Source organism: Mya arenaria, chromosome 16, assembly GCF_026914265.1.
Source record: "Mya arenaria isolate MELC-2E11 chromosome 16, ASM2691426v1".
Taxonomy (NCBI): Eukaryota; Metazoa; Mollusca; class Bivalvia; order Myida; family Myidae; genus Mya; species Mya arenaria.
In genome coordinates this window covers 44,945,974-44,971,654 of record NC_069137.1, presented here as the reverse complement: position 1 = coordinate 44,971,654, position 25,681 = coordinate 44,945,974, and the positions used below count along the sequence as shown (strand labels likewise).

The window sequence follows — 25,681 nt, the reverse complement described above, 5'->3', positions numbered from 1 at the left end:
CTCGGATTTCTATATTTCTCCACCAGACCGTTACAACTTTAACGTTGATAAGAGGATCAACTCAAATGAAAGTATGTTATTCGTGATATTTGCTTCAAATTGATACACATCTTAAATAAAATACATCTGGATACGAACATTGCCCTTTATCTGTGTTTAAAGAGGCATATACTATACCAGCTTTCTATGTAAATTAAGTTAGAACAATTAAATGTATTTTAAGCAGTATTTTTAATGGGATTTGATTACTATCAAAGCATACACTTTAATGGTAAAATATATATTTAATGGAACTCAAGGTCAAGTTTACAGATATATTAATTGATAAGAAACGTACTGTAACTTATAATGTTTTGTCGCTTTTTACCGGGGAACTTGTCCTGACGTAGCCATTAATGGAAAACCCCACAAATAAAGATAAATGACGTTTATCTGTACACAAATCATACGTGTTTTTGGTGTTATTCATTTAAGTCAAATGTGTTAAACATAACAATGCGTAATATTTAAACCATTTCTAATGCGTATCTATCTTTATATGATATTTACGTATATATTATCTCATCTTCATAAACATATATGACTAATTAAAGGGATGCAAGCAATATGTTTAATTGTTTATGTTTTATATGATTGACAAAGAAAACCCTTTTTATAACGTTCAAATGATACTGATACAAGATGAATAAATGGTATATTTGCAGCCGTTTTCAGCATACGACAGAGACATGGACCACTGGCTTGACAACTGCGCCAGAGAAAATGGAGGAGGCTGGTGGTTCAATAGATGCGCGTGCAATAGCCTGAATGGACCGTACACCAGCGATTTTTTATTACCAATCATTTAACATTGGCGATGCCCAAAGACTGAAGACGTCTACCATGATGTATCGATTGAGCAGTTAAAATTTGACTAGACACTACAACAAATGTGTAATTGATATTATGCAACATTTTCAACTTTGTTTTATTCATCCAAATAAAATAATTGTTAAACATGAAATGCAACTAAACGGAAAGCTGTTTTCAACACTATTATGAAAATCAATTTTTAGTTCAAACATGACTCACTGGTTTACTTTACTTGATTCACTATTTGTTTTACCCTCGATTAGTCGCTTGTTTCAAGTAAATTCCATTTTTATGTTGAACTTTTACACTGCGTCAGCCATCTTGTTGTTTACATTTATGCACTACCTTTTCGCTCAAAGTCACAAAGTACCTCTACGCATAATTTAACGGTTAATGGTTTGTAGTTACAACTGTCAAATTCGGTAAGCCTGCTCAGTTATACTACATTCTAGTCTTGTTTATATCAGCTAAAAACCATTGATGTTTCTATTTTTAGAATTAAAATCGTAGACAGTGTCGAAATCGATCGACAAATTTCGAAAGCATTTTTAGATCGATCAAGTTGATCGACACTTTTCGATTCACTTTTCGAGTCATTTCGATCAATTATTTAATCGACACACTTTTCTGATTATAAAAAGTCTGCGATTTTTCAGTTCAGGGTTGAGACAATTTGGGCATTATTGAGAATATTGATTTAAGTTTTTACACCAGTAAAAGTATGTTATTAGCGGCAGTTATTGAATTAGTACTTAAAACGGCTAGACATTGTTTTACACACGTATATATGAATTTATAGTAACTTAATTGAAATGAGATATTAACTTGAAACAATAGAATTCTTGAACCTTTATTAATGATATTGTTGAATGTGAAAGTGAAGGCTAACTTAAATGCATTTCAAGTGTATACTATATATACGCAGTGACACACTATTAGAGCTCAACGCGATAATCGAGGGGTATATTGTTTCGGAGTTATTTGAAAACATTATTTCTTCGTCCATAGAAAAAAAACTTGTAAACTTTTAAAGTGCCTAACTTTTGTGTTGCACGTATGCATATATAAACGGAAAGAAAGTCATAAAGCCAATTTAAGGTGTCAAGCGTACAACACTTGAAGCCAAACTAGGGCATGAACATATTGTATAAAGTAATGTCAGGTGAAAGTCTATTGACATAAACTGTATATCACAGTTTTAAAGAGAAACTCCGCAATATACTTTGTGTATTTACTGAATAGTACCGGTGTTACAGTTTAAAACCATTTGTCTTGTCATTGTGTTTCCCCGTCCTTGATTCAAGCCAGATCGACTAACAGTACCCTAGGTATCCCGGACCTCCAACAATATGAATGTTCAGAATGCATATTTTTCACATCATATTTATCAAGTGCCATGATGGCCATTTTCGGGAGGATTTAGTTCTTGACTAAACCCTTCGACATATACGCATGCTCTTTGAACAGTAAGGTAAAGTGTAACGTTTTTAATATGGTTTAATAAATACTTTAAAAGAACACAATTAGGGTTAATCATGCCTTGTTTTTTAATTGTAATGCATACTCATTTGTAACTCATTTAATGATAAAAACATGATTATTATGACCAGATTAAAGATATCACTTTTTATTAAAACAAATTAATAGTGGCCACAGATTTCCAAGGAGATTTTTGTAAATATTGTTTTTATTTGATTGTACACAAATCATAAGTTTTTCGTGTTTTTAATATTAAGTCAAATTAATTGAACGTGAAAATGCATCAAATTTGAAAAAAACACACACACTCACATCAATATATATTGTGCGCCTTCTAAGTATGTGGTCCTTATATATAATATATAAACACTACGATTCCTACACTTAGGAAAGGTGAACTTCAAAATGGAATCATTGTTGTGCAATAGACATTTGACATGGCACAGTTTGGTTCATATCATGATCTAGTTTTGCCTTGTCTACATTTTAGGAACTGCGATTGTACCTTTCGTGCATATCAAGTCATATCTTTGTTCACCTCCAACTGATAGGACGTTTATAACATTTAGAAAAGTGCGCATGATAAGATTGGAAAAATCGTAGGACAATGGAAGTGTGGATTTGGTTTTTAGTTTTCAGCATTTCGTGTAGATGGAGTACGTACTTATTTGTTTGTTTGATTCCTATTTTGCCCGGGCACGATCTTGTTTATCCAAGAAGTAAAAATACATAAGATTCATCGTTCATTTTATTTGTTTTATATTGTTCGTAAAAATGTTAATGTTTTTGTCCACTGAGCAATCGTTTTTTTAAGAAGAAATATTAATAGGAATACGTATATTAAAAGATAACCTTGTAGTTTTACGGTTTTGCACTGCTACTATCTATCATTACTCAGGATTGTTTGGATAAGAGTGAAGTTGTGCACACAAACTGGTTTAAACCACCAGTCATATTACATTTTACTGACAAGGCGGTACTTAACAATCCTTGATACACACCCAGCTTTTTTATACAGTCTATATGTCGTGTATAGTTTGTGAAGTATGTGGTGTTGTTTGCTGTTTAAGGTTTGTGACTGTTGGTTTTTGTTTTCTATGTATTTTGCGTTTACTCTGTGCCATTAAACATTAACTTTCGTCTACTGAGCTTGATTTTGCAGTGTTTTATAATAAATATTAACCATTTCAGGTTTTGGTTTGGTGTGTTTACAATGTAAAAGCATTATCAGCCCACGATTGTGTAAGCGAGTGACACAGTGCAGTGATGTAGAGGTAAGTGTTGTTACTGTAATATGTTTCCTTAACGTTGTCTTTCTCCAAATCTAATTGGTTTAGGTCACTGCTGTGATGCTGAGGTGAGTGTACTTACTGTGAGTTGTTTCCCTACCCAGGCCGTCCTTCAAGTTTGGTTTGTTTAGCTCAATGCAGTAATTAAGAGGTGTGTGTACTTACTGTGACATGTTTTTCCTGCCCAGGCCTCCTCCAAGTTTGGTTTGTTTAGCTCAATGCAGTAATTAAGAGGTGTGTGTACTTACTGTGACATGTTTTCCCTACCCTGGCCCTCCTTCAAGTTTGGTTTGTTTAACTCAATGCAGTAATGTAGAGGTGAATGTACTTACTGTGACATGTTTTCCCTACCCTGGCCCTCCTTCAAGTTTGGTTTGTTTAACTCAAAGCAGTAATGTAGAGGTGAATGTACTTACTGTGATTTGTTTCCTTGCCTGGCCTCCTCCAAATCTGATTGGTTTAGCATACTGCTGTGAGGCTGAGGTGAGTGTACTTACTGTCATGTTTTCCCTGCCCAGGCTCCCTCCAAGTTTGGTTTGTTCACTCATTGCAGTGGTTGTAGAGGTGAGTGTTGCTGTTTTCCCCCCTGGCCCTCCTTCAAGTTTGGTTTGTTTAACTCAAAGCAGTAATGTAGAGGTGAATGTACTTACTGTGATTTGTTTCCTTGGCCTGGCCTTCCTCCAAATCTGATTGGTTTAGCATACTGCTGTGAGGCTGAGGTGAGTGTACTTACTGTCACTTGTTTTCCCTGCCCAGGCTCCCTCCAAGTTTGGTTTGTTCAGCTCATTGCAGTGGTGTAGAGGTGAGTGTTCTTGCTGTGTATTGTTTTCCCTACCCTGGCCCTGCTTCAAGTTTGGTTTGGTTAGCTCAATGCAGTAATGTAGAGGTGAATGTACTTACTGTGATTTGTTTCCTTGGCCTGGCCTTCCTCCAAATCTGATTGGTTTAGCATACTGCTGTGAGGCTGAGGTGAGTGTACTTACTGTCACTTGTTTTCCCTGCCCAGGCCCCCTCCAAATTTGGTTTGTTTAAGTCAATGCAGTGGTGTAGAGGTGAGTGTACTTACTGTGATTTGTTTTCCCTGCACATGCCTTCTCCAAGTTTGATTTATTTAGCTCAATCCAGTTATGTAGCGGTTAATGTACTAACTGTTCTATGTTTTCCCTGCCCAGGCCTCCTCCAAGTTTGATTTAGTTAGCTCAATGCAGTTATGTAGCGGTGAATGTACTTACTGTTCTATGTTTTTCCTGCCCAGGCCTCCTCCAAGTTTGATTTAGCTCAATGCAGTGATGTAGAGGTGTGAACTAACTGTGATATGTATTCTCTGGCCAGGTCTTCCTCCAAGTTTGGTTTGTTCAGCTCAATGCAGTGATGTAAAGGTGAATAGTCCTACTGTGATTTTTTACCCCTGCTCCAGCTTGGTTGGTTCAAGCCCAATGCCGTTATTAAAATGTGAATGATTGTGGCGTCGTTAGAAATAAGTTATTCTGTTTCGCATTACTTTGATGAACTGCATTTTGGTTGAATAATCATTACTGCGTATTTAACCTGGTACATTTGTACAATATGATTATAATGTGTGCAAGAAGAAGTATCGGGCCGTCGAGAAGGTAGTGAAATCCGGTCTTATAAAATGCTTCCTAAACAGCTGACGCAGGTCTTCTTGGACCATCTCGGAAATGAGAAGATTTACGCTTTGATAAGACTTTGTTTTTTGTGATTTATGTATACCGTTTCGTTTATTGTTTTTCTTTTAGTCAGAGGATACTTTTTACTTCGATGTTTAGTATTATGATAGCTATACATGCGTGTTCAGTTGGTTTGGGACATGTTTACATACAACAAAAGTTTGTTTATGTATTTAAGTGTAGTACTTAATTCATGCACGTGCGAAAGACGTTTATACGTGACTAATACATGATTATTCAATGAAGATAAGGTAATCACTGGTGTTATGTATTCAAACATTATTTTACAGGTTTGCAATGTTCAGCGCCAGATCAATGAATTCGGAGAATATGTGTACGATCTTGGATGCTATCCAAAAGATGTACGTATATTAAAGTATGGTGTCAGCTTGTGAATTAAACATACTGGGTAAGCCCCCCTGTAAGTTCTCACTTATATATTTCCGACCATGATAAGGCGGTTACCTCACCATTACGTAATAACGATATTTTAATGTTCGTGTTTGTTGTCTTGTACGTTATGTTACTCTCAAATACTGTGTGTTTAGCCTTGGTCATTGAGCTTGTTAAAACAGGATATTGCTTAACAAGTAGGCTTCTACTGGACTTGTTCCTGTACTTTCAACTGTTTTATTGATTTAGTCGCAATCTTTATATACGATAATTAGGGCAATGATTTTAAATCTTTGATCAGATTGTGCATTTGTATCAGTTCGATTTCTGTATGAATATATAAATGTTTATAGCTTAGTGAGCTTTTGCTTGGGCTACTATTGATGTCTCCAATGGCCCCGTTTCGGAAACCAGTGTTAGATGGATTTATTTTTACACATAAGTGGTCATATATTATTGATAACATTTAACTATGGTCCATTATTAACGAGTCTTCATCATTTCAATTGACTTTTCCATTTCAAATGTATCATATGTACCATTTTAGACATGTACAAACGTCACGTCTTTATCTCAACCCAGCCTGTGTACTCAATGTTGTGACGTTGACCTTTGTAATCACGTGGCCTGCAATGCCCAAGGTGAGGAATCTGGAATAACGTTTACGCGACTTGACGCTCATGCGCCTAGGTCTCGACCTTTTCTTACCGAGGAAACCCAATAGGACAGTTCACTAGGAACTATATTCCATTTTTTTTATCATTGTTTTATTTCATTAAAACGATCGTAAACTTGTTTCAATTAGTGCGTGAGTTGTTGAATACTTTTAAGTCTACTTACATTAATGAGAGTGTGTTATGCCATTGGATATGTGAAGTATTTCTGTACATGCAAATTCGCATTTACACATCATATACCAATCCATCAACATGTAAAATGCCAATTTCAAAGTCTTTCTCAATCTTTACAAAATACATATAAGAGGATTGTGCATATTCCTGAAGCATTTATTTGTAGCTAAAAGCATTACGAAGTGAAAGTTGAGAAAGAAATGATATACGAAGGGTCAGGTTAAATACAGGATTTAATGATATACGCCTTTCACTTAATATAATATGCTCTTGAAAACTTCCAAGATGTATACTCAACCATGTTTACAACACGTAGGTTACGAATATTACGAAACGTCAGTATTTTTTTCATTTCTATCTGATGCTTACTGTGCACGTTCATTTTTTTATTTTTGAAGCACGATTTGAAATATGTCATTTGCCTTAAGAAACACCAATGCAATTAGTCAGTGAATTACGATATCGTCCGTCGTCGATTGCCAGATTCGTCCAGTATAGTAACGCTGATGAATATCCAACCAATAGGTCGTGATATAGAAGGCATAATACTACATGCGGATTTTCCTTCTCTCAAATGTATTATCTTAGAACAATACATCGATTCATGACAACCAGAAAAGCCTGGAACAGAGAAGATAAAGACAAACAATTGCTCACAGAACAAGTTATATCCAGCGTGTAATGCGTTCACTTTCTTAAGACGTGAAAATGATACGTGCTCAGACCTTGACTTGAACGTTTTATTATCAGTGCTGCCTTAATGAATAAGTTTCAAAGGCCAATCCGAGCTATTCCTGGTTTCTTTACCTCAATGTTCACTCACAAATCAGCAGTGATAAAGAGTATCGAAAGAAAACTACCGCATCAGGCATTTCGTCTTGATTTAATACCATATGTGTTTTGACATAAAAATGTACTCACGACGCATCTAAGAGTACGCAAATTTTAGATGCACCATGCCATTAGTTCAGCTTATCTCCAGTTGCATCAATATATTGCGACGGACTCGACTGAAGAAGTCAGTTTCATATAGAAAATGTGTTTCAGGACATTCCATATTCCCCTCGTGTGTACAAACAAATATATTTCAAAGAAAAGCATGTCAAACGTATACACATTATTTACAAAAATATCTTACATGCCTCGTATATACGATATTCATACACATGGGTAAACTCATATATCTATTGCGCAAATCTGCTTGGCATTAATGTGACAGAAATTGCAATGAAAATAATATTTCCATGGAACAGAATATTTATCTTGTTATTGATTTTACTAGTAAATGTTCTTACAGACTATCCTGCGCATAGAGGTCCAATATGTTACAACTGTCAGAACCCCACGCCGACTGGAAGATGCCATGATATCGAGTTCTGTGATCCAAATAAGGTCGTTTTCACGTTCTATAAATTTGATATTAATGAAATATAAAGATTTATTTAATTGTTCTGAGAATTATTCATGTTTGATTATTTATTTTCATAAACGGTAAAAATAAAACACCGATTAAGGTATCCGATCCACATACACATGCTTTTTGATGCCTGATTTCATTTAAATTGGTTGTGTACGAATGTATGTGTAAAAATATTTTCAAAATATATAAGAAGGTTATTTTGGTTATCTTACATTGCAACTTATGTCATCTACGTCCACTTTTTGTTGGAATAACACGCAAAAATACCAGCTGTAAAGACTTTTTAGATAATATATTTTTGGTCATGTACTTTTACATACTAGTATATATCACTAGCTAAATGTCATTCATTCGCTTCATCATAGTGTGTCACTAGGCAGCAAAACACTTAATGTCACCGGACCATTTAGATACATTATTTGTAGTCTGCACAATTTAAGCAGGTATGAGCTTGTGTGCTTTGTAAGTGTTCATTCCAACCGAGATATCAATTAAAATTATTTGAATTTATTCATTGATTCCTATTATCATTTTCCGATATGTATTTGTCTACACATAATTACACATATGTGAAGCGTTTACGGTAATCGCGTAGTGCCACGGGTTTGACATTCAGACACATCGTTGCTTTGTTGTAAGGTGTTGGCATTAACATTTACGGTTTTGTTTTAAATAACATAAGAGCATGTGCATAATTTTTGTGTGACTTTTCAACGCACATTTTCAAATACATTTGATTTGATTGAATACATTTATGTATTGCTTTTAATATCTTCTCAATGATCATATTATTAAATTGTTTAATTATGAATCCAAATATTCTAAAATGCTTTTAATTGTATTAATACTTTACAATGTACAGTGATTGAAGTGATGTCACATCGGTTGATTAATAAGGCGTGGACAGATGATATTCTCGCACACAGCATTATTATGGCATGCTTTTTGTGAAGGTTTTAATGCATACTTTGATAAGATTTACCTTTAACGTTGTTCTTTATTATGATGGTTGGGATAGGAGTGAGGTTTGTGCGCTTAAACTGGTTTAAACCCCCAGTAAATTTATATTTTACTGACCGTTCCAAGGCGGTACCTAACAATTCTTGATAAACATACCTAGCTATATAGTATGTATGCACTGTGCTGTTTGTGGAGTTTTGTGTTGTCTTCCATGTTTCTTGTTTGTGATTTTTTGTTTTTGGGTTCTATGTTTTTGGCTTTTACCCAGTGTCATTAAACCGGCCTTATTGTTAAACTGTTTACTGCTGAGCTTGCTTCTGTAGTTTTTTTACATAAGTATTAGTCAATAGTAACTTTACGGCAAAATTGAACAAATTCAAAAAATGCATTGCTAGCTGTTGTAAGAGTTGGGAACTAAACATAAAGAACGTTAAAATGGTTCGTGTGAATGTCGACCCCAACTCCAATTGATCATCGTATTTTTACGGCTTAATCAATCGGTGTATGCACGCGGTTCAAAAATGGTTTAAATGATTTTAATTGTTAACAGGCTTGCACTGGCAGACGGTTACAAAGAGCAATATTTCCTATCCATACCGTAACAATCCATATTAAGAACGTTCAATGTACTTTCATTATCCATTCAGATATGTAGTGTGGCTTCGACAACTATATTCGGCGATACTTTATACACATCTTCATGTGAACTTCAACATGTAAGAGATATACCTAAATCCGGCTAAGTACTTAACTTGTGTGTATTTTATCTGCTAGTTTTGTTTTAAAGGTAAAGGTTTTGTTTTTCCCCATTTGATATAGTGTTTAAATCTTTAAATGTAAAACTCGAAAATATACACTGATTCACTGGATTAAAAACTGTTGGGTCGCATCGTGGCCATCTTGGCTTCAACAGTCGGTAAGAATTTCATATCGAGATAATTTACTGTCGCTCTAATAGTGAACTGAAATATCATTAGATCTTTTGCTACGAATCTCATAATTTAGCTTAAAATGCCAAAGGGAATTGATCAATTGTTAATGGTATATATGCTAATGTTTCTTTATTTTAGACCTGTAAATTGCATCAAGGACCAGGACTAATTGGTAAACGTGAGACCGAGAAAAGTCGTTCCAGTGAAAACTTTAACGTATGTGACACATGCTGCTCCGTAGATCTATGTAACAGAGATTGTCAAACAGGTAAAAGGATTAGCTTATGGCAGGACAACGCAATGTTGTGTTTATATTATACTTCAAACATTTTAACGAACTTATTACACATACTAATATTACAGAAATTGTTAAACAGGTGAAAATGCGTTTCTAAATACATATCAACGTTATGGTATGTCAACGATTGCAACGAACTAATTCATGTGAAATAATGATTTATTCCATTCTATGTGATTTTGATAACAAAACTATCGTTGAAAATACGATCGTTCGACATAAATAGCGAAACAGTTTATGAAGGTCTTTCACATATTTGTTCACTTTGACCTGCTTATCATTTTTGCAATTTAAGTGCATGATCGTAGTAAAAATGACCCATCTCCACAATGATTTATGACTACGCAAAGATGGATTACTGACATAAGTTAAGATAAGATTATCTTTATTTAAAGTTGATTATGGTAATCATAAATAACACTAGCTGATAGATACTTTCCGACAATACGTCGATCGTTCGACATAAAAACCGAAACAGTTTATGACATAACAATATGACGTATAACTTATTATATATGTTTTATACATTTTTTGTTGCGAGTATTTGAATAAAAAGATTTACAATAACCCCTATTAAATAAATGATGAAAGTAATAAGTTTATAGATTAAGAAATAAAAGTTAAAAAAGTTATTACATTATATTATTCCGATTTTGAAGCACATCGTAATAAAAAAGTGGTATTTTAATAATTGCATATGTTTCTTTCTTAATATGAATTAAAATAAAGACCGTGCCTTTGTTTTTTCTATAGATTTTGTATTTGTATTGTTATTTATTGTTTCTTTCTTTCTAGAATAAGTATATATAAATGTTTTATGGTATTATAGTTAGAATTTTACCATCAAACGTAACCCTTGTAAGATAATATGTTTAAAAGTATTCATGATAATTTTTTACTAGAATTTTGATGAATGCATGGATTTGAGTGTTGAACTTTTTTGTTTCATGTTTATCCCTATAAACATGCTCTTGGCTATGTATAAACTAATATTCTTCCTCATCGGTAATAAGCTAAGCCGTGGTAACACGCCTTGGTTGTGATTTGTCGATAATAACCGATTACCGAATCGGTTCGGTATGAAATCGGTACGGATCGGTTCGTAATTCGGTAATTCGATAATGACCGATTTGTTAAAGCTTTATTAGGGACGCAACAATGACTCTCAAAATTTATACTATTGCTTGTGTTTTCACAATAAGTGGATTTGGCCATGATAAATAAATCTACCAGATGTCATGACAATCAGGCTAAAACGAATAAGTATAAACTAATTGACTGAGTATTCAATTTGTTTTGAGCAATGAACAATTTAATGTTTCTTTTTAGCTAAGCAGCGTACTAATGGACAGTGGACTGAATGGTATGCTTGGGGTTCTTGTTCTGACACCTGTGGTGACGGGGTGCAATCCAGAAACCGAACATGTACAAATCCCTCCCCGACAAATGGCGGGGTCATGTGCCCAGGAAAAGAAAACGAATCAAGGACGTGTTCACAACAAATGTGTCCAAGTAAGTTTGAAGGGACTTCAGTAATGACTATAATGTTGCTACAATTCAAGACCTGGAACATAATTTGTCGTCACATAAATAATGGTTAGGATATATAGTCTTTATATTTGTGATATTCATGAATAAGAAAGCACCAGGTATTTGCAATGTTTATTTTTAATCTACCTTCTGCCTGATAGCAAGAAAGTTAATGATTTCTTTTTAACGTGTGTTCACTGTAAGAATCTTGCCAACAAATTAGCTAGTTTTCTTATATCGCTATTAACGGTAATGTGAAATGTTGATTCCTGGACCACAAATCATGGTATCATTTGAACTTGCTAAAGAACCGGTATGATTTAAAGGCATCATAAACGTCAAATATTTTGACAGTTCAACATAAAACATTAAGTTATAACAGGCTTTATAGTTGCTCTTTATTTAACTGAAATCAACATAAAAGGACGTATTTTACAATTTTGAAGGCAAAGAAAATATACATTTGCGTTCTATTATTTTCGGTATTTCAAAAATTAAGTGTTCTTTTTGTTTCTGCAATAAACACTCTTAAATGATATGATTTCTCCAAGCATCAAAAATCAAAATATTTGTATTGTTGACAAATTCCGATATTACTGCAGATAGTTTTATGGTGTTTAATAAGATCAGTAACGTTTTGATGTTCTGTGGTACAGACCTCGTCTAGAATTTAATAGGTACAGGGGTCGAATTCTGCTGCTGATATAAAAGACATAAATATATATTGCTTATCATGTTTGGACATTTAGGATTTCAATCGTTATTTCTAGTAAAGTAAATGTTTCTGAAGTTTACTAAAGAACTTTCACATTACATTGTTTGAATAGTTTTAAACCATTTTTTTTTAATTTGTTAAAATGTTTCAAATCAATTGTGGCTTAGCTTTATTACCGATAAAATGGTTGAATTTGTGTTTGACAAATGAATATGGATTCGTTCTGATGCAAATTAAATGATATGTATAAAAAATCATTGATTATTTAATGTCAATATATTCTGGCACATAATGAGACGACATGTTTTGAAAATGTTTATAAATACACACCCCTTCAATGTGGCATATTGTTCTATGGACGCGTGGAGCCACTGCCATTTGTAATGTAGTGATTGAGTGAAAACCAGAAACCGATATTACTCAAACCACCGCCAAGATAATGGCAGAAATATTTCGAGGGAACATGCAATATTGTGTTTCCCTCTTCAAATGATGGCCATTGGTCTTTATGGTCGACACGGAATAACATGAGGAAACGGCGTAGAAAACCAGATACAGATCCTGCTCGAGTCAGAGTCTAGAAAATGGCGGAAATATTTGCGATGGACCTTACGTAGAAAAAATGTCATGTCGGATGTTGAAGTGTATCGTTTATATGCATTGCTTGGCCATTCATCGTATCATAACCCGCATTACTTGGTTTAAACAGGTTTATGACATATCGAACGAGAGTCGAACTATAATAATATTTTATGCATTACCACAGTAAATGAAATAATAAAGGATTAAAATCTTGAGCATCATATACTTTACAGATGACTGCAGCGATGTGTTGAAACTAGGCCTGTCGCGTGGGTCGGGTGTGTACAGAATCACTCCCTGGAACACGCACAGGGACGTGGACGTTTACTGTGAAATGGACACCGAGGGTGGGGGATGGACCGTGAGTATGATGTTGTTCATATTAAGCTTACGCTTAACTGACATAGTTATGGTATTACCTATGTTGTAACGTAGTAACTCGTGTTGATAAAACGATACAATATGTTCAAGTAAGTCTGTAGTAAAGATATTTAGGCACATTTGAATCAATGAAGATGTTATCTCTATTATCTTTAAAAAACAGCAAAGTCAGAAAATTCACAAAATGAAAGATAATAGTATTTTCAATCAAATGTCAGCAACATCAGGGGATGCTTTAATGATGCAAATACCATGCGTGCTAATGTTGTTAAAGGTTATCGGTCCATAGCAAGTAAGGAATGTCATTGGTTAAGGTACTGAAACCCATAACTAGTTATGACTTACGCTGCTTATAGGTTTTAACCTATAAAAGATAAAGAGTGATGTGGTAAAAGGTTTTTGATCTAAATATATAAATCAATAATGTTCTTTATGTTATTCGACTCTTAAATCTGAGAAACAAATATAGATAATTCAACACTAATAATTCAGTACATATTGCTATTTGATCATGAAGTATTGCGTCCATTTATAGGCGTAAAAAACGTTATTTTATCATTATATTTAACATACAACGGCGAGAGTTATAATATCTAAAACAAAATTGATAGTAATGTTGTAAGTAATGTTCCAATAACGACACTTTGATTTTAATAGAGAAATTATTTATCAATTTGTCTTTTAATTTGTCCTTTTACTTCAAGAGCAATTATTTTATTTCACCAACTTCAAAACTGTTTTGCAATCAGTCTTGTCTACGCATTTTTGAGGAATTCTGATATAAAAATGTGTTATAATTAAAATAATTTGAAGCATTGGTATCTATGGGTAGGTGTTTCAAAGACGCTGGAATGGGTCTGTTGCCTTTAACAGGAGCTTTGCGGATTACGAGGGAGGATTTGGCTCATTGGATGGTGAATTTTGGATTGGTCAGTTCTTAAACCACCTGTCATATACAAACGCACGCTTTGTTATAAATTGAATATGGGATGAGGGTTTCAAGTTGTATGCGTCAAGTAAGTAACAATTATTGATACTGAAGTTATTTTGCGAAATAGCTTAACTGGTAAGTTAAGCTACGCATTGATAAGTACTGATCTTGTGTTTTATGAAATAACTTCAAAGAGTGGTTTGTTATGTTTTTACTTTGCTAGTCTTTGATTGTTCGAGTATAGAGACAATAACATGTTATAGCTGTACGTATTAGAGCTTTACGAATCATTGTTGCCCGAGTGTTTCCATATAAGACTCGATGAAGATTATTGCAAACCCCGTTCAGCAACTAAATATTCTTGAATAATTATGTGTTTCAATTTAATCAATGATGTTTTTGTTTCATTAATGGTACTTTATGAAAATGTGCTGAATAAATCACTTACCATTTCGTTCATATTTCGGTAGATCGAAACATTGTTTGAGAAACAATTCACAATGCATGCTACGCTATAACTGTTGATAGTGTTTAGTCATAAGAACAAAACGAGTTATCTTTCACCAACGCTTGTTACCCTTGGACATTATTTAATTTTCGAGATTTACCATCAATTCCACACTATTCTTTCACACAAGCATCAAGTTGAATTACCTTAAATGGAAAATTATTAGGGATGGAAACCGGATACCAAATCGGTATCCGGATATTCGTATCAAGTATTCGAATACTATCCGGATACTCGTATCAAATTGTTTTCATAATAAGTAAATCTCCTATTATATGTCACCCACCTTCTGTTATTTGACGTAATTGTCCACTTAATTTATAATTCGTCATATGGCAATTTCACTTTTTCATTCATTCTTTCTCAGTCTTAATAATTTATAATGTTAAACAAAACTAAACAACACATTTTACGTCATAAAACTCATGACGAATACCACATAAACACCTCGCGAATTTGATAGTCACTTCGGCCGAGGTGGTTGCTTGGTTACTGTCACGTGCTTTCGAGTTTGTTATTTATCAGCAGCTTATTTATCAGCAGGTTTCATGTTAAATGACGCTTTGATTATTTGATAGTCGATTGTAATTTTATTTCATTACATTGTTTGATTTAATGCAATACCTACAATTTCTGCGGTGTTTTGTAATGAAGGATATATTGCAGGAAAGATAAGAAGACAAAAAGACGATCTGATTTTTCTTTATTTACATGCGTGTACTTTTTTTATTTATCAATAAACTAAACATGTTTACATATTATCATATGGAAAATAAAATACATTACACAAAATAAAATGTGAATAAATACTAAATAGGAAATAAATCATTTATATATTTGATAATTTAATTAAACACTGTACACACACTACTTTCAAGTCCGAAATACTTCACAACAGTTCTCATTCGATGATAAAATTTGTTTTTGTATTTATTGTTCAAAATGCAATAATTTCTTCATGCATATTCACCAAAAATACGATTGGTCATTAAAAGCTTTGATTGCACGACCCTTATCTTGTGATTGGACGATCAATTCCTACGGATTATTGATCAATCCGTTTAATATCAACTAGTGCAAATTAGTGTCACTTAAGCACACCTGAGATCATAGACTGAACAGAATAGAACAGAACAGAATTTATTACACGTAAACTATACAGTTTTTTGTGTTTCATATACATAATAAATATATTACAATTACAATTATACAGTGTAGTGTAAAATATTAAATAAATATTATAATCAACTTTTTTGAAGGATGAACTGAAATGTAAATCACAAATCTACCAAACTAAAAGTATACAGAACAGAACATATTCTATAACACGTAAATTTAACAGTATGTGTGTTATGGTTACATATAAACATATCAGCATTACAACTAAACTAAGCTGATAGCGACTGGTATTATTGACATACAAAGGATGAACTGAAAAAAGTGTTATTGCAATCATCAAAGTTAGTACAAGGTTTTTATTTGACATTTGTATATGAATACATGTTGGAACAATCATTTTCAATATATAATTGAATACAGACGACAATAGAATTAAATATCATAACTTAAAGGTAAAACGTGATTTAAATATTCTAAATGATAATGTAAAAAATAAAAAAACTACTTATTACGATGAACAATTAATGATATGGTTTATATATTCATTAATAATGTATTACGAATCTTAAATGCTTCCGATATATATTTACCTAACATAAATGCTTCAGATTTATTTTGTGTATTTAACAGCTGAACAAGTTTAAACATACTAGGTCTAACTCTGTAATAACGTTTAATATAATTTTGTCTTAACATAACATATAATGAACACTTAAACATAAAGTGATACTCATCTTCTAATTCATTAGAATCACATAATTGACAATGACGCAAGTTTCTTTCAGTCTATCATATCTACCAGTATGTATTCTTAGATTATGGGAACAGATACGTAATTTTGTAATAGCAATTCTCAGGCTTCTTGACGCGATATTTTCTAAATAATATTCAAATTCAAATGAGGTTTTTAGTTCTCTATACAAAGTTAAAATACCATTTTCGTTGACATTTCGTTGCCATTGCTGTAAATATTCGTCTATAAGACGTTGTTTAAAAATATAAATAAAATGGTTTTCGTTTATCTGTGAATCATCACACCATACATAATAAAATCCATATCGTGTAAGAAGGTTCTTCACATTACTAACCCAGTTTGACTTATCATTATCAATATCTAACATAGCATCTTCAATGACCGATTGAATAACTATATTATCGCTTTTCTTAAGTTTAAACCAGTATTTTAAAATCCGTATATATCTATTAATATGTAACGGGTATCTACCCAATTCACCATATATAGCAGCGTTGGATGTTGTTTGTCTAACCCAAGTATAGTTTTGCAAAACTTCAAATGTATCCTCTCCAACTGTGCAGATTTTGTAAATCCCCATATTTCACAACCATATGTAATAATAGATGAAACGAAGGCGTCAAATAACTGCAGTGCTAGCCTTGGTTTACATTCATACCTTTTTAAATTAGACAACAACGTGTTCATTGCTTTTAAACCTTTACCGTACAGTGTTTGGGTATTAAGATTAAAATTACCAGTATAATTCAACGTAACGCCTAAATAGTTAAAATCGTTAACAATCTCCACGTTTTCATTTCCATATATCCAAGTCTCATTTCGTTTTGTACCACCCCTTTTGCGAAATACCACAATTTTTGTCTTAGCAATGTTTACCTCTAAACCCCAAGTAGTACAGTAATTATGTAATCTATCTAGTGACATTTGTAAATCTTCTGGGGTTTCACCAAGTACGACCATATCATCGGCAAATAGTAATAAAATTAAACATATATCCTGCAAAGCTAACCCACAATCATTTCTATTTTGTAAATATATTCCAAGTCTTCAACGAATAGAGAAAACATTATTGGGGACATTATCTCCCCTTGCCTTAAGCCTACTGCGATATCAAAGTAATCTGAATAACTATTACAGTGTTTTACACACGACTTAACTGACTGGTACATACTGCGTATAATACGTAACATTTTACCATCTAAATTGGATTTATACAACTTCAACCATAACGCATTCAAACATATGGAATCAAAACAACGTTTCATATCAATAAAACAGCAATATAATCGTTTGTTCAAGTTTACATATTTTTGGACAATTGAGTGAAGAATAAAAACTGCATCAACTGTAGACCGACCTCTTCTAAAACCAAACTGGGCGTCAGAAATAACATTATTTTCGTCACACCATTTTGATATTCGCTGGTTAAGTACACATGTAAACAGTTTCGAAAAATTGCTTAACAGAGTTATTCCTCTATTATTTTTAACGTCAGTCTTATCGCCTTTTTTGTGTAATGGTATGATAATTCCCTTAGTCCAAGCTATCGGAAAATTCCGCAGTTTAAAATGCTATTGAAAATCTCTGTAATATATCCACCTAAGATATCACATGCTTCAATAAAATACTCATTTAGCAATTTATCTTCACCCGGAGATTTATTCTTCTTAAGCAAGGCAACAGCTTTACGAACTTCATCGTATGTTATCGGGTTATCTAGGTCTCCCAAAATATTATCAAGTTCATTAAAATCATAGTTCCTGTTAAAGTTTTCAGCTTCCTCATTATTATCATGATTAATATCAGCGAACATTTGCTCGAAATGATTTTTAAAATCCTCCAGAGGTACATTAACACTTTTATTTGCGATCTGTGAACGAAAATATCTCCAGAATTCTTTAGGCCTATTACGTTTCAAATTTTCAAACTCTTTCAAACGTTTAAATTTAAAAGCTCTACGTTTCTTTGACACAGTAGTTTTATACAAACTTTTCAATCTACACAATTCAACTCTGTCTCGATCACTATGCGAATTATTATAAACATTCAAGGCGTTTTTATATAAGTTCTTAGCATTTCTGCATTCGTGATCGAACCATTTAGCAGAATCAGTGATAAAGCATTTTTCAAAACTTGGGTATTCTATTACATGCCTAACAAATAATAGGTCGGCAACCTCACGAACAATATCTGTAAAAGTATTCACCATAAAGTCAACATTAATAACATTTTGTACATCACAATTTTGAACTAAATTATTAAAATCGACAGTTCTAGCAATTAATCCATTTCTGAATGCGTCCTTTTCTTCATCACTCCATTTTAGATATTCACTTATGTGTGGTATTTCTTTAATTACATGTGTATTGCACGCAATATCAAAAGACAATGGTGCATGATCACTGAAATCATTGAAATGACCAACCTCAAACTTATCAACAAGATTAAAATTATGTTCATTAAGTATTAAGTAATCGATAACACTTGAGCCATTTGTATTGAAACATGTATAATTGCCGACGTCAAAGTCCGCTCCCAAACGGCCGTTAACAATTCTTAGTGCAGTGGCCTTACATAAGTCTAATAACTTATTTCCATGAGAGTTACTGCCCCTGTCCATTGAGTATCTAGGTAAGGGATTGTCACATACATAATTATCACCATCAATATCTGGGACATACATGTCACAAATAATGCTATCTGTTTTACATGACGTTCTGGCATTAAAATCACCAGCAATCATAACTGTGCCTAATGTTTGATATTGGTTTATATCATCCTCTAAACTCGCAAAAAGATCAGTGTCTATCAATCTAGCAATAGGTGATGAATCCCCCCACATGTATACTGCTGCAAGATATATATCAGTATCAATGTTAAAAAAGTGTTTGTCAATTTTTAACCAAATAATTGTATCATGCCTATTTTTAACTATCGAAATACCTTCCTTAATAGTGTTGCGAACAAAAATAACAATACCACCGCTATTTCGTTTTGCCTATGCCTATACTTCCTATAATAATTATAACAATGGTACCCTGGAATATCAACATTGCTTGATTTACCGGTCCAAGACTCAGTTAAAACTATTAAATCATGCTTTACAATAAAAGAAACAAAGTTAGTGTCTTCACGCTTTGCTGCACTCAGCCCATTTCAGTTCCAAATTAAGCACTTCAGCCCATCCGGCCCGTCCTATGCTTCTTTCACGGGTCTACCGTCTATGTACAGCGTGTCGTACGACACCCATGCCCTCCTTCCGGTCTGTTTTTCTTCTTTAACCCGTTTGAAGAGACGCCTCCTCTTCGCTGCTACTTCCGGTGGGAATTGTTCTGAGACGTAAAAGTCAGTGCCTCTCAAATTCCTACTGTTACTGCGCACTTGTTCGCGTTCACCGAAAAAACAAAATTTGCCGACGATGCTGCGGTGTTTCCTATCGTTTCCGTTTCCCGTGGCTCCCCTTCCGTCCGGTTGGCTCTGCTTCTGGCCCATCCTGTGCACCCTCTCGAAACGCATACTATCTACTACCTCTTTAGCTAATTTTAACTTATCGATGATAAACTCCCTCACAATCTGTTCAGACCTCGCTGGGGTCTCGCCTGTTTCTTCCGGAATATTTCCAAAGATTAAGTTGTTCCTCATGCTCTGAGATTGTACATAGTTCATATCCTCCTTCAACTTATCTTAGTCACGTTCCAGATCCGCGATCCTTCTCCTGGCCCCCTCCAACTCAACATCCACGGAGTCAACCTTGTTTTCAACTCGATCAAGTTTAGCACTGTTTTCCTTCGTAAAATTGTCTATATGTAGCTATAACTTTTTTAAATCTCATAAAACAACACTTGTCATTGTAAACAAGGTCATAGAACTTCACAGGGTGCTGCACAAGGACGCAATATCACGCCTTGTGCAAACACCCAATTAGCAGACGATTTGTGACACAAACCCGCTTCGCGACAGACACTGTTGATCACCTGAAATATTTCATCTGAAAAGTTTTATAACAATTGCTATGTCTCTGCTAAGCTATTACATTGAAAATTTAATTCTTAACGAATATTCGAATACCCATTTTGGTATCCGAATACTTGCGTGATATCCGGATATCCGGATACTCGGATGTTCGCTTCCATCCCTAGAAATTATCCGTGTGATTGTTTTGTTCTTCAATACTTTGTAATTTGTGTACACGGAGATAATTATGGGTAATTTATGGCGAGAAGAATGTAGTTGTTAAAATGGAAATGAATAATAAACATATTAAAATAGCACTACCATAACGGTTCAACGGATTCTCTGACAAAAGCCCTTCTTGTCACTTTTCTTTCACATACGGCATATAACTCATATATTGTCAAACAACAAGGCAATCAAGTGTCATATATGCACTGTAAAATCCCAATGCTGCTTGTTTGAAAAATGTACTTTTTTGTAGAATAAACTTTGTTTAATCACTGTGTTATGGTGTTTTCTCTTACATTTTAACAATCAGTATAAGACAGCCTTTGAACATATGAGCGATTTCAATAACGCAATACTTAATCGGTGCCGAAAACAATCGGTTTGACGACTTCAAACTTTGGAAATGAATTGTAAGGCATTTCGTAACATTCTAAAATGGAAATTTTTCTCGTTCGAAACATCGGATTACTCTAGATTTCAGCTCGGCCCCGGCGTCTCGATCAATCGCAGTTTCACTGTAATACCGCTAAAGGAGTTACCGAAATCTGAGATTTGTGTTATCGAAGATAGTAATGGTCGTTTTATCGACTTAAAACGCCCGAAAACAGTGTGCACATACCTCAGTATCATTAGTGTAATTTGAATCTGTTTCACAGGTCTTGGTCTTCTCCACTCAATAACAAGCCGGGGTAACATGACGTTACGAGTGGACATGAGTTTACCAGACGGAACTACTGGATTTGACGAGTACGCGGGTTTCTATATTTCTCCACCAGACCGTTACACCTTTAATGTTGATAGCAGGATCAACTCGGGAGGAAGTAGGTTACTCATTCAAGTTTCTAGGAGTTTGCCGACAGACTGATTAAATACGTATGGATACGACCGTTGTGATAATATGCCCTATAGTTGATTTCATACATGCGTTTGCTATTTAACTTGCATACATATGTTATGTTTTCGAATACAGTTGTATGTTTATAGCGGAAAATTTTATAACTATAAGGTACTGCCTATGATAGGTTAAGTTGTTTTTTTAATTGTCAATTTGTTAATAAACACTCATTTTTTTCTTTTATTCATATGTTACTGAGAAAAGACGGTATATTTGCAGTGTCCGATACCTATCTTCTCTCCGACAAACGTACTCGGTGGGATATCAACCACCAGCCGTTTTCAACATACGACAGGGACGTGGACCACTGGTCTGGTAACTGTGCCCAATACTGGGGCGGAGGCTGGTGGTATAATTTCTGCATGTACAATAACCTGAATGGACCGTACAATAGTGATGAATTTTATTACTTTTCCTTCAAACAGACCAAGCCGAGAAGCCTGAAAACGTCAACTATGATGTTACGATTGAGTTATTAAGATTTGAACTGAGTATTTTAATATGCATTTCTTATAAATATTGTTAATCTTTTCTCGAAATGTTACAAAAGTAAGAACTCGATGCAATTTTTGTTTAACACAATCAACTTAATCATACAATTAACCTGAACATACCCGCTTTTTCCTAACGCTATGAAAAGTGCAAATCCTTTTCTTACAAGAACATGTTCGTGTATTCTGAAGTGGGATATTAATTCAAACAATTTACAAATCTTAAAGAGAATGCGAATGCGAAGGGAAGATGTGAGTATAATATTTAAATTGTTTTTAGAACCTTGTTTTGACTCGGTGTTAATTTGCTGCCAAATTACGGAATTATAGGAAGATATTGTTCTAATTGCAAAATTAAGTAATATACTGAATATTTATCGAAATTTCTCGACAACTGTCTCTAAAAATGATAACATTGTTGAGCTTTAATGTTCACGTCTGCTTTAACTAATTATTCTTCCCGTTGTTGTTATTTGGGGCTTGTAAGTGTCAATATGAAATAAAACAACCACACTCGAACAATCATATACATTGAGCTTTTGAAGAGGGACATTACCAAACATTTGGTTCTGATTTAGTTTTAAAATTTTCATAAAAAACATGAACAGATATTATTGCATAAAATGTGTGTTTTCGGTCCGTTATCGCGGTGCGTTTAAACACAAAACCCCGGGCGTTATCGGTAGAAAACGTGCATTATTCAGTAAATGCCGGCGTTTTGTTTTACATAAGCGCTTTCAGGGCTCGCATCATAACAATGGCAGATGAGCGACCTGGTTTCTGGCCGAAAGTTGGTCAACGATGCCAACTTTTGCACAAAAACAAATTTCGGCATATATACCTGTATACAAAAATCAACAAATCAAATAAACCGCAATTAACTTACATATTTTCTTTTGAGTTGTCTTTTACTGACAAGCTGGTGTGTGTTTACTAGATATTTCTTCTGCAGTTTTTTGTTTGCTTTAAAAGCACAAAATTAAGTCTAAAACGTTCAAATACTCCGCACTTTGGTTATTTCTGTCAATTTTATTCAGAACAAATGACTTTTATGGACATGATTCCATTACGTCGTATGTAATGAACAAAGAATTTTCAATTTTTTTTTTCTTGGACGCTGAAGGGAAGATGCTGTACATTTTATCAAGAACATGTTAACACATTGTTCAGGCTTAAATTAGTTGTCAAAACAAATAACGGTTAAAGTAGGACTATATCGGTAATTGATCGATTACCCAAAATGTATTGTGTGTAAATAATCCCAGTAATCCATTTCCAAAAAAAAAAACACTTCCTAACGAATGAACACTGCAAAAAATGGCGTCGAAACAAAAACGCAACTGCCGAGTTATGCTGCGGCCCTAATCGAACTTAATGTATTTTTTTTAATGACATCACTTATGACGTCACAAAAGCACCTGTTATGGAGGTTATTTTGAACTGACTGTTTTTGCATTTTCTTAACACTAAACAGCTTTTTTTAACACAAACGTTTCTCAAAGTGTGTAGTTAACGCACTCTGGCTGTAAACCATTTTCCGGGCCTTTGCAGATGGTAACGACCTCAGAAAGTGGCATTAACCCTATAAAATTCAACATCTTGAAATACAAATTACGTATATTACCTTACGCAGGGCAAATATTGGTAATATAAGCCAGGATCAAATACCGGGCATTGTTTCGGAAGCTGACATTTAAACGCGTTTTCAATCTATTTAGTCGGCCAGATGTGTTTTCTCCGGGTATTCCGTTTCCCTAACACCACAAGACAAGACCACACCCTCGCCCAACATCGTGTCAACGCGAGTGATTAAGTATAAGGTATCATATCTTTCTTCACAATCGATGTTAAATACATAATGTTTAAACTTATCTGATCCTACTGCCAGAGAAAACTCATTTTTCTGGATTATTCGATAAACAAGTTATGCAGGAACCAATAAGTTTAATATAATTATACAAATGTCAAGATATTGATTTACTGGATACAATTGTGCACCTAGTTATGATAGAGACTCTTTAATTAACATGAAGCATCCGTGTTATTTTATCATATTGTGAATGATTATGTCCCTTTAATTTAATCTAAGTGGACTTGTGTTATATGAAACTAATATCATGGTAATTAATTATATGCTTTGAGATTTGTTTATAAAGATTTATCATTGAATAAACAATATTTGACTCTTCCTTACAGTGAAATAACACTTTGACATTGTTTACTTTTAAACTTAAATTTTAGCTCGCTCTCGAAATCATATCAAAATATAGCGCGCGCAGGGAAGGGACACAAATCTAACGATGTCATTTCTTTGACGTGGCGGTTACAATTACAATATGGCTCGCTTTTCTAAAAAACAACAATTAATTGTCATTAAATATTCTCTCTAAGCATATAATAATAGAGGACATAGTGTAAGTTACAATGTTAGATCGCAATACGTCTTATCATTTCAACACCAACTTCTTTTCTTCCTACATATCTGTCAACACCCTACTTATATATCCTTTATACTTTCACTTGTGCCTATTTTGTATCTATTATGTATCGTGTTCGAACTATTGAACCCGTATCTAAACAAAAAAACAAAACCTTATTCCTATTTTTTAGCATTAGAAACAACTTATCTCGCATAAAAGATATGTATCGTCTAATCGTCAATCATACGCATTTTTCTGGTAAATGAGTAATTTAATTCCCATGGAGAAGAACTCCATAAGCTATGCTTTCGTTCCAATCCATTTCAATATTATAGACAACTTGTGTGTGTGTGTATATTCTGTGTAGTTTGCTTGTATATGTTGAATAAAATATGTTTAAATCAACACCAAAGGTACATAATATTTCTCTCGTGGCTTAACCGCTCGTAAAAATAAGTTTTGATGCTCACTCGGTTAAATATTTATGCAAAAAGCTACAGAAACATGCTCAGTAGCAAAAAGTTTAAACATAAACCCGGTTTAGTGGCAATGGGCAACACCAAAGACATAGAACACAAATTCACAAACAAGAAACATAGAACAGCACACAACTCTACAAACAGCACAGTGCATAAATACTGTATATATTGTATATATATATATATATATAAATAATTGGTATGTTTATCAAGAATTGTTAGGTACCCGCCTTGGAACGGTCAGTAAAATGTAAATTTACTGGGGGTTTGACGAAACAAATATCCGCTATGTCATTGTTTTCTGTCACATGATTGTAGCTTGTCCCTTTATTTTTATTGTATTATTGCCAATCAATAGTGTTTCGTTTGAAATAAAATCGACCTTGAAATTGCATATGTATATTTTCGTTTACCATAAAACAAACGAAAAACAGACCGTGCAGTGAAACACAAAACTATTTCAGGGAATCGAAGCACCACAATTCTAGGTACCCCTGCGATGAATGTCACATTAGGTATTTAGAGGCTTAAA

The 25,681-nt window shown here is 33.8% G+C and overlaps 1 protein-coding gene across 1 annotated transcript; it reads left to right on the top strand.

Annotated features, from left to right (window-relative positions):
- Positions 1–2,927: 2,927 nt before the first annotated feature.
- Positions 2,928–22,238, top strand: LOC128221697 (uncharacterized). The gene is made up of 12 exons (XM_052930298.1): positions 2,928–2,987; positions 3,523–3,605; positions 5,599–5,670; positions 6,249–6,342; positions 7,850–7,944; positions 9,580–9,648; positions 10,003–10,132; positions 11,492–11,674; positions 13,223–13,350; positions 14,203–14,299; positions 21,521–21,685; positions 21,979–22,238. The coding sequence occupies exons 1-12, from the start codon at positions 2,939–2,941 to the stop codon at positions 22,236–22,238; spliced, it is 1,425 nt and encodes a 474-aa protein (XP_052786258.1). The 5' UTR covers positions 2,928–2,938.
- Positions 22,239–25,681: the final 3,443 nt, after the last annotated feature.